The sequence below is a fragment of the Neomonachus schauinslandi genome, chromosome 8, assembly GCF_002201575.2.
Source record: "Neomonachus schauinslandi chromosome 8, ASM220157v2, whole genome shotgun sequence".
NCBI classification, from domain to species: domain Eukaryota; kingdom Metazoa; phylum Chordata; class Mammalia; order Carnivora; family Phocidae; genus Neomonachus; species Neomonachus schauinslandi.
In genome coordinates, this window is record NC_058410.1 from 104,393,601 (window position 1) to 104,404,710 (window position 11,110).

General features: G+C 43.1%; 1 protein-coding gene across 1 annotated transcript in view; it reads left to right on the plus strand.

Moving 5' to 3' along the window:
- Positions 1-421: 421 nt before the first annotated feature.
- CLIC5 (chloride intracellular channel 5) overlaps positions 422-11,110 on the plus strand; it is a 155,250-nt gene continuing 144,561 nt past the window's right edge. The window contains exon 1 of the mRNA XM_021692062.2: positions 422-976. Within this exon, the coding sequence (XP_021547737.1) occupies positions 422-976 (555 nt within the window). The remainder of the gene's footprint in view (positions 977-11,110) is intronic.

The following is an 11,110-nucleotide window of genomic DNA, read 5'->3' on the forward strand; positions in this document are numbered from 1 at the left end:
AGACTTCTTGAATGCTGTCAACATTTGAAGGCAATTGGAAGAGGGAGCCCTCTTTAGTGAGAAATGGCTAAATATTCAGAATTTCAATGTGTATTGGGAAGATAACTCGACCCCTTGCTAAACCAAAGAATGTCAGAGTTACTGGCAGTGAGGAAAACCCCAGAGCCTGCTTGAAACTATCCTTAGGAGTGAAGGAGTTAACTGAGTGTGTAAGCTTTATCTTGTGTCCAATGGACTTGTGGTTTGCTGATGAAAGTCTCTGGTAAATGATTGTTAGAGACCTCTGATTGGTAACTGTTGCTAGTCACTGTGTTTCAAAAGCCTGTTGATTCCTCTGCAAGGTGGTGCAGCATCCTCTATCCCTTTCTTCATTTCTGATTCATTCAGGTCCGCCTGCAAAAGATCTATCAGATCAACGAACATGAATGACGAAGAAAATAGCACCATCTCTGACACAGTCCAAAAGGAAGGGATGTATGAGCTTCCAGACCAGCCAGAAGAGGATGAAGGTCCTCTCTGTGATAACATCCACGAAGGCCTGACAGAAAACAATGTATATGCCACTGAGCTGGAAACCCATGAATATGACTCTGTGTCAGTTTGTGTGGCTGGGGGTGAGGAGGACAGCTTGACCTCTTCCCAACCAGAAGCAGCAGACTATCTCTTGTCTGATGAGGTATGTCTTGAGTCCCAGGATCTTCAACCAGGTGAGTTACAGGAAGTCCAGGACATCTCCATGGAAGAGTTACACTCACCAACCCAGGACAAGGAGCCTGGCCCGGAGGAACCCCAAGACCAGGAGCCTGGCTCAGAGGAACCCCAGAAGGATGGAGTCATGATGGGGGAAGACCCGCTTTCCCCCCCAAACTTCACCATCCAACAGAGCAGGGCCTTCTTCACCAGCAATTCTGCTGCTGATGGTTTGGAAGAAAATGAACCAACTTCCACGGACCCTGAGATCAGCCTGTTTGTGAAGGTAAGGGCTGTCTCTGATAGACACCCCTTAATGGGTGGATGGCCTAATTGGGGTCTTCTTTTGCTCCCAGTGTCCAGGGAAAGATGCAGGATGTCATGGTCTTTGGATCTCAAGACATATTCAAGAGTAGGGCTGGTTAAATGAGTCAATTCCAGAGTTCACTCAGGACTGCTTCAAAGTATAAGAATTGGAAAGTGCATTTAAGTTGTGTGTCTAATCATTAACTTTTATAAACTATGGGCAAAGCATATTTTTTAGAGTTCACTTACAAGTGAGCAGAAAATGTGGCTCAAGTCCTTACCTTTGTGACAGACGTTGAGTATATTTTCCTGTCTGGTTAGATTTGTCTTGTCATCTTGATTTTAAAAAATGAAAACAAGTCTTGCAAGAGCAAGTCAACAGTCAGCCAGGCACCGGGGTTTCCTTCTTAGCGTGTCTGAGGTCACGGATACTTCAGATATACTTAGCATGTCTGAGGTCACGGATACTTCAGATATTCAGATATACTTCACGGATACTTCAGATATATTGTGACAGAGGTCACAATAAATGTGACCTCTGTCACTGAGCCTACCCTTTTGGCACCAATATAGCTAAGATAGCTGATGAAGTGAAATGATTTTAGTGGTAGTAGTATTAAGATGCTAATAGCCAGTGATAATATTTAATGCTGATGATATACAAACTCGGAACTTTGGTATTCTTTGTTTTAGACTGATACTGTGGTAAAGACTGTTTATTACAATGTTATCAAAACATGAAAAAAGCATTTCAGGGCTAGACAAATCATCTTTATGAATTGAGAAACAAGGTTGTTTTTCCCCAACATCTGCTCCATGACAATATTCATATTTACCCTTTTCTTAGTATGAAGATGGCGTATTAGTAAATACTGCTATTTCTTGCTAATAAAAATGAACCCGCAAAACCCTAAGTTCATGCTTATCTCTCCCCTTTGTGGTTTCTAATAACTCCAGTAAGATATACTTTATTTGCTCACTTAATATATTATTATTTTTTACTTTGTATTTTTCCCTACTTGTTTTGTGTGTAAATTGCATCTCCTTTATTCTACCACAAGGTCCTTAAAAAGCACCTAGCTAGAGTGTCTGGCTCATACTTGGGTACCTGTCAAAACTTGCCTAGTATTATGTTATTTGGGGGGGCAAAGGGGTATGGGAGACAGGGAGGGAACTTACTGTCAAGAAATCAGCAGTGTGAATTAAAAAAAAAAAAGAAAGAAGCAGTGTGGTGCAGGAGACAGACTTGCACATGGTTAATTTCGGTGAACTAGAGGCTCAAGCTGAGTGCTATGGGTATTCTTGGAGGGAGTGCTTAAGTGTGCAGGAAGGAATCAGGAGAGGCTCCACTGAGGAGGTGACGGACGTTCGAACAGGTGCATTCAAGCAGCCTTCCAGCTTCCAAATCCACATCTCTGTTATGTTAGTTAAAAAAACAAAACAAAACAAAACAAAACAAAAAACACAAAACCCCACACTCAGTGAGGACTAGTAGGTGTATTTTTCTCAGGACGGAATCATCCATGCAACTTTATGCAACCGACAAGGTGGATCGTCGTCATTATCATCATCATCATCATTACAAGATCAAGACATTTGTAAATTTGGCAAAGTGTTTATTTCACCAGAAATTAGCCTGACACTGGTGTTGAGCCAAACAAAAGTAGGAGGAAACAGTATTGACATCTCCCGCTGGTATTAGCAACAGGGAAAACTGCTTGAAAGGAATGGGTGGCCCTACGTTATTTAAGATCTGTAGTTCCCGAAAGCAAATGTTGGCATTAATGAACTCTTCAGGTTTACATTCTTTTTAATATAATTGTTAACTAAGAGACCTCAGCTCCTATGTGTGAACTCTTTTTTAAAGATATTCAGTGGCACTCGGTAAGAAGAGTGGTAGCCACAATCCCTGCTTCCCAATCCCCCACCATCCCCACTGCAGCTCTTTATTCAGAGTTGAATGGAAATTATATGTGACGGCGGGGAGTACGGGGGCTTCTCTGCTTGCATGGGACTGGAGGGTCTGAGTGTCACCTGCTCAGACTCCTCCCCGCCCCAGCCCTGGGGTGGGGGGACGGCAGAATGCTGAAAGCCCCACATTGGATGGGGCTCAGGTGTGCTTTATGGCTCACCATCTCCCTAGCAGGGCTTGTTGCCATGGAGTCCTGGAGTTATTCTTCCCCTGAGCTGTTTCGGTGTTGACCACTTGGGTTGTGTCGTAACCCATATTCGCTTGCGTGCATTTTTAGCTGTTCTAGACAAGCCAGAACAGAAAATGTCATGCAGGTTTGTCACTGTGTGTTCAACCAACATTTTACTGAGGCACAGCCATTTCAGGGTGTCGGGTGATTGCTTAATTAAAATATATCAGCTATTTATTCATTCAACAGATCATTCTTGTGCCAGGCCCTGGGTTTATAACAAAGTCCTGGCTCCCCTGCATTTTGCACTGTAGTGGGAAAAACAACCGATGGACAAATAAGTACATACAAAATATGCCTGGTGGTGATGGTGCCTTAAAGAAACATGAAACAGAATAACAGGTGTGAATGTGTTCTATTGCTGCATTAACAGATGACCACACAGCTTACTCACTTGAAACAACACAAATTCATTCTCTTGTTGTTCTGGGGATCAGAAATCTGAACTAAGTCTTATGGGGCTAAAATCAAGGTGTAGGCAGACTCAGGGGACGATCTGTTTCCTTCTCTCTTCATTTTCTTAAAAGCTGTCCTCATTCCTTTCTCCTGGCCCACATCCTCTCACCGTGGCACTTGTTGCTTCTCTCCTCACTCTGCCTTCTTCTGATCTGACTCCTCTTGGGTCCCTCTGATAAAAAGACTTGTGATTAGTTTGGGTCCACCAGGATAATACAGGATAATCTCCATTTTAAGATCCTTAATTCAATCACATCTGCTAAGTCCCTACTGCCACAGAAAGCAACATTCATGGGTCCTGGGAATTAGGACACGGGCATACTTGGGAGCCATTATTCAGCTTCCCACAGTGGGACAGAGTGACAGTGAGGGGGGCAGCAAGGAGGCAGCGTGGCTGGAGTAGGGGGAGCGAGGGAGGGAAGGTGGCAGCAGGTGAGGCCAGAGAGGTGGAGGTGGGCACAGAGCACGTGGAGGAAGTTCTTTCCCTTTTACTTGGAGTGATATGGGGGACATCAGAGCTGGCTGCCATTTTTTTTTTTTAAGATTCATTTATTCGTTTTAGAGAGAGAGAGATAGAGCATTGGGGTTCGGGGGCAGAGGGAGAGGGAAAGAGAGGATCTTAAGCAGACTCTGCACTGAGCACAGAGCCCGACTCAGAGCTCGATCCCACGACCCTGAGACCATGACCTGAGCTGAAATCAAGAGTAGGCCACTCAACTGACTGAGCCACCCAGGCGCCCCCGGGCTGCCTTTATGGTGGCAGACTGCAGCAGAGAAAGAGTAGAAGCAGAGAGCACAGTTTGGAGGCCGTTGAAAAACTAGGCAAGAGACGATGGTGGATTGGCCAATGGTGACCACAGCGGAAGTGGTGCAGAGTAGGACTGCAATGGCTTTGAAGAGTGAGCCCAAAGGTTCTGCTGATGTGATGTATAAAGAAAGAGAAGAGCCAGGGTTGACTCTAGGGGTTTTGACTGGAGCTACTGAGTGAATGGACATGTTATTCCCATTTCACCTATGGACCTCTTCTCCAAGAATACATGAACAAGAAAATGTGCTCGGGGCGCCTGGGTGGCTCAGTCTTTAAGTGTCTGCCTTCGGCTCAGGTCATGATCCCGGGGTCCTGGGATTGAGCCCCACATCGGACTCCCTGTTCCACGGGAAGCCTGCTTCTCTCTCTTCCACTCCCCATGCTTGTGTTCCCTCTCTCTCTGTCTCTCTCTCTGTCAAATAAATAATAAATAAAATCTTAAAAAAAAAAGAAATGCATTAACAAAATAAAAAAAAAGAAAATGTGCTCATACAGTCACTCGTACACCATCTTTCCTCCCTCCCTCCTTCCCTCCCTCCTCCCTCCCTCCCTCCTTCCTTTGTTCCTTTCTTCCATCCTTCTTGCCATCCATCCATCCACCCATCATTTACAACATACTAACTACATGCCAGGTACTGGATAAGAGATGAACACACCATATCTTAACTCCAACTGTCCTATAGGGGAAGACAGGGAAACAAAATTCTTGAAGATTATAAAAGGAAAGAAATAATTGCTTCTTGGTCATTCACTGAGATCCAGTGAAAAAAGGTACCTAGTGAGAGTTGCAGTCCATATTACAGGCAGCCAAGAGGGGTGGTTCATTCAGAATTTGCCACATAGGATTGTGAGAATTGTCTCTATGCTTTCTGCTAAAACTGAGGGACCTGTAGACATAATTGCCTTTGTGTGTGTGTGTGTATAAGAGACAGAGAGAGAAGAAAGCAGAAAAAGAGACAGAGACAAAGTGGGGGAAAGAGAAAGGGGGGAAAGAGAGAGAGAGATTTCTGGCATTTTGTTTAATACAAAGAAAAAAAGTATTCTGATGATGGTTATTACAAAGAAAAATGATACAAATGAACACCACCGTCCTGCACGTAATTGATGCCACTGATTATGGGAGACAGTATATGTCGTAGGGCAGGTTTTGGAGATTTGCATGGTTTGAAACGTGGCTTAGCCAATTAATTTCTGTTAAATTGGTTAGCTTCTTGGAACCTCAATTTCCTCATTGGTAAAATGTAATAGTAAGCTCCTCATAGGATTGTTGTGAAGATTAAATAAGATAATCCATTTAATTGCTTGGCATAGTATCTGACGTATAATAAGTGCTCAATATTTATGAGCTTAAATTATTATTTATTGTGATGGATATGAACCATCCATAAAATAATAATTTTTATTTTAAGCACTGTGCCTTATAGTTAGTAGACATTTAATGAATGCACCATTAGATGATCCTAACAAGAACAGCGTAATATTGTGGAAAGAACACTGGTCAGGATATTCAAATACAACTTTGTCAATAATTTGCTATCAAACATTTCTGGATCCACGTACCCTCATTTGATTTCAGGATATATGGCCCCAGCTCTTTATTCAGTGTGCGTACATATGGCACCACCTATTATCCACTCTGGGATACCACTTGACAATGATTATAATCTCCAGATTTGGGTATGGTTGGAAGGACCAACATGAGACCAACACTGTTTGCCATGCAATTCGTGTGAAGCCTGTTCCTTGGAAAGCATCTGCAGTCTGTCTCTGATTAGCAACTCACAGGATCCCCATGCAGGGCTGCACACATTGCGCACTGAGCAAATTTAGGAGGCGCCATTCACAATGTAAGTGGCACCCTCTGAAGTCAGGCAACATAATAGCCCTTGTTAATGTTTCTTAGACTTGTAGCATGGAAACTTGGTTCTAAAGGAGTGATTCCCTATAGTTTGGTTCAGCATAGCGGAAAGTGTCACAGAATTGTCAGTAGTTGTCATTATTGTTATAGCACTGGAGGTTGATGCTATCTCAGGTGTCATGGTATCCAAAGTAGGGGATTCAACATATTTCATGGGATATTAGGATATTAGAATTAGGATACAGAGTGGTAAGCAGTATTTCTATTTCATTTTGTCTAGTCCTCTTAAATGTTAATTTTTAGATATGTAATAATGTGCACAGTGAGTTCTTCCAGTAGTACATTAGTATAATTTGTAAATGAATACATATACCTATGTTGTGGGTAAATGCTTAAGTTTTGTATTGATAGGGATGTTCAGTTTTAAAAATCTTACGGACTTATAAGACATCCCTTTCTCTTCTGCCACCATCTGGGGGCCTGGGGCTCTTTCCTTGGCCAAGCTCTGGTGAGGACAGGTCCCCTCACCTCCCATATCCTTCCTGGGAGTTTTCAAAAGCTGAAGTTTGTTTGGGGGCAAATAAAAATTCATCATTGCAGGTGAGAAACTCTAAAATCGCATTGAGGAAAAGAGGGAAATGCAGCTGGATTGGGATATTGGTATGTGGCTCAGTTGAGGAGTCAATGAGGACATTGCAGGCAGTGGGTTCAGCATAAGCAAAGGCACAGCAAATATGAACATGTGTATGACTCCATCAGTCTGGCTGGAGTGGAAAGAAGGTACGCACAATTTCAGAGCAGATGATGAGGTTGATGACCTAGCAATGCAGTTTGCATGGCAAACTGGGGGGGCTTGGATTTTATCCTAAAGGCAACTGAGAGTGATATCAGGAGCAAAGCAATGTTTAGGGTGATGGATAAGCAAATTAAATAGCATTTCCACATACTGTATGGATCAGGACCAAACAGACATGTAGCAAGCTTCGTTTCTTTTTGTTTGTTTTTGTTTTGTTTCGTTTTGCAAGCTTCATTTCTAAAGTCAGTTCAAGCATTTAGATGTAAATTCATTGTGAAAAATGACTACCTATATATTTTTTTGTAATTTATTCATTCAACTAACTATCTGCCTATGTCCAAATATTTAGATACTTGGCTATATACAGACAAATTTCTGGAAAAAGCTAGCCAGTGTGATGCTGGTTTATATTTTGGCTATATGTATATCTAGTTACATTATATTTGGGCTGGAGAATATATGGATTCAGCACAAAGTTTTTATTGATATTGTTTTAGCATAGTTTCCAGTTTAAAAAAAAATGTGTTTCTATGGTCTGGCTTAGCTTGGCTGGACTACTTAAAAGTTGTAGCTAGCATGTAGATGTCTAGAAATGGCTGGAACCCTGAAAGGGTCTTCCTATTCCATGATCCCTGGTGTCACTAATAAGGTATGTCAAATATGTCCTTGGAAAGAAACACTGTGAGAAGAGACAAGTCTGAGCCTGTTGCATGTGCCCAATTGTGCTTTCATGGAACAAATGAAGCATATAAAAAAATGGAGAAAGAGCAGGTTTGAACAAAGATTTCTATTCTTCTCATAATTTCTTCTTAATTAGGGTGCTGGGAACACAGTCAAATCCCAATTTTATTCAAAATCATTTTCTGGGTGCCCATATGAATTAGTTGGCTTTGTGAACCAATGCCATTCGTCAAAGAGGTCACAGAACTCTAGTGCTATGATAAGAAAATTAAAAACCAGAGGAGTTCACAAACTTGCCCATGGCTGCCTGCAAATTAGTAGCAGGCTGGGACTTTGGCCTCTAAATCCAGGGTTCTTTCCTTTATATTGGCATTCCTAGCTTGGGATGCTGGATTTTCATGCATATGCTTCAGGAGGTTCTGGAACATTCTAAAAGTCTATGCAATTTTTTTGTGGAAGATAATCTCAGAAGAGTTCATGAACCCTCAATGTTATTTATCATTGTGATGCATCCCACTTGCCCTACCTGGATATTCACGCCTTGTATGTCCATGTGGGAGGGAGTAGAATGTGCTGTGAATGGCCCAGTTAATTCCTTTTCTTTCCTATGAAGCCAGCTGCTTGCTCTCAGCCTTTTAGTATCTCAAGAAACCTTGCCAAGAAACCCTCCCAAAAGAGTAATGAAGGAGTAGTACCTGAATCATCATGGGGATTATGTAAGCTCTGAAAATGAAGGCGATGTGATATTCTGACATAAATACTCATGCTAGGATCCCCCTGTTTTCTAAGGGAAATTTCGGACATTTTCCTCCAAGGACTGCAAGCTTCCTGTCAATGTAGCCACAGCTACCTTAGTGGGCAGTATTGCCACTTATACAAACTAAAACTTTTGAGTAACATAGATTTCTACTTTTTCACTTCCCAACAGTCTAGTCAATTTCACCCACTGAATGTTCTCTTCTCTTGGCCACCACTGGCCACTGTCATCTTGGCCACAGTTATTCAACTGGTCACTCTGCCTCTAGGCTCACCTCCCTCCCAAGAAGCCCCCACGTAGTCACCAGAATGGTCCATATAAAGAGCACATCTGACCATGCCCTGTTTCTAGCCATGTAGTGCTCCCCACTGTCCCCAGGGAAAAGGCCAGAAGGAAGAGAATATATATGAAGGGCTTCATGCTCCATCAGGCTTTCAGCCAAGACCTACCTCCTCAGGTGCTACTCCCCACTCACTCTTTGCCTCGAAAAGTGTTGACTTGTATTTTACTTCACCCTTCATGCCATTTAAAGACTGGGCTTTTGCTCAAACTGTCCCTTTTAATTCTATCCTTTCTGGAGACAACCCACTGTCCTAGAAGTCATCTCTTGCAGATGCGTCTCCTGGCTCCTCCAGGCAGGGCTGGATGGAGTCTCCTCTGTTGCTCTTCATTGCTCTTACTTCAATGTATCAGTTTTCTAGGGTTCCTGTAGCAAAGTACCTCAGACTGCATAGCCTAAACAACAGAAATTTATTTTCTCAATCAAGGTGTAGGCAGAGTTGGTTTCTTCCAAGGCTTCTCTCCCTGGCTTATAGATGGTAATTTTCCTCCAATGTCTTCACATGGTCGTTTCTCTGTGTGTGTCTGTGTCCTAATTTCCTCTTCTTATAAGGACAACCAGTCATATTGGACCAGGGCCCACCTAATGATCTCATTTTAACTTCATTACCCCATCAAAAACCCTATCTCCAAATACAGTCATGTTCTGAGGTACTAGGGATTAGGATTAAACATATACATTTTAGGAGAACACAATTCAGCCCATAACACTGAATGTTACAATTACCCTTTTATGTCTGTCTCTCTCTCTCTAGCTGTGAACTCTTGCCTTTTATCTCTTCTCATATACCCAATCCATGGCTACTTAAATGATGACTGAATGAAGGAAGGGAGGGAGGGAGGAGAGAATGAGCTATCCCCAGGGATGCTCAGGGCAATGCAGCAGGGGGAACGCTGGTCCTGGGGGCCTGCAACAGTGGTGCCCAAGCCCCCATATTAGTTTCATAGAGTCACTGTGACAAATGACCATAAACCACAGGGCTTAAAACAATAGGGATTTATTTTCTCACAACACTTGAGGCCAGAAGTCTGCAGTCAAGGTATTGGCAGAGCCACACTCCTTCTGCCAGCTCTAGGCTCCTGGCATCCCCTGGCTTGGGCCTGCATCACTCCAGCCTCTACTCCATCATCACATGGCCTTCTCTCCTGTGTCTGTCTCTGTTTCTGCCTCTAAAGATTTTATTTATTTATTTGAGAGAGAGCACGAGCATGGGGAGGAGCAGAAGGAAGCAGATTCCCTGCTGAGCAGGGAGCCCAGGTAGTGGTGGTGGTGGGGGCGGGGGGGAGACTGCTAGATCCCAGGACCCTGAGACCATGACCTGAGCCAAAGGCAGATGGTTAACCGACTGAGCCACCCAGGTGCCCCTCTCCTCTCTTCTCCTGTAAAGACTTGTCAATGGATTTAGGACCCTTCTTAATCCAGGATGATCTCATCTCGGGATGCTTAATTTAATTACAGCCACAAAGACCCTTTTTTCCAAATTAAGGTCACATTTACAGGTTCTGGCGGGACCTATCTTTTGAGAGGGAGGCACTCTTCAATCACTACAGCCCCTGCAGGTAGGAATTAGTTGAGTTGAAGCATGGGAATGTGGACAGCCACTCCTGTGATCCATATTTTCTCCAAATGCAAGGGGTTCTGTGAAAAGTCAGTGGATTGTTTGCACTTCATCTCATTAGATCCCAGACATTGATGAGAACGCCTGGCACGTTCTTAACATCATTCTGAAGTTGGGCAGAAAGCCAATATTCAGAGTGCTTAATTTGATTTGTTGAGTTCTGAAGGAACATTAGAATCAAAGAACTTGAGGATTCCCACAGCTGCCTGTGTTAAACAGTACAAGGAGCAGCCTGTGGTAACAATGTCACCATAGCTAATGCAATGTGTCCTTGCTCCTCAGCCTGCCTTTATGTTTCTGCATCCATATAATTGACCAAACACTGTCTGTCAATAGACATAGAAGCCAAACCAAACACATTAACCAGGAGAAGGCCCGTAGTATCAACACTGGGTGAGAGAACACCAACCAACAGGGACGGGGCTGCCAATCAGAAGATTGGGGGAGGGGACTAGTGGATGGCAGATCCTTTTCTCAGCTCCCATTTTCTTTCTTGCTTTCTTCCTCTCTTTCTCTCTTTCTTTCTTTCTTTCTTTCTTTCTTTCTTTCTTTCTTTCTTTCTTTCTTTCTTTCTTTCTTTCTTTCTTTCTTTCTTTCTT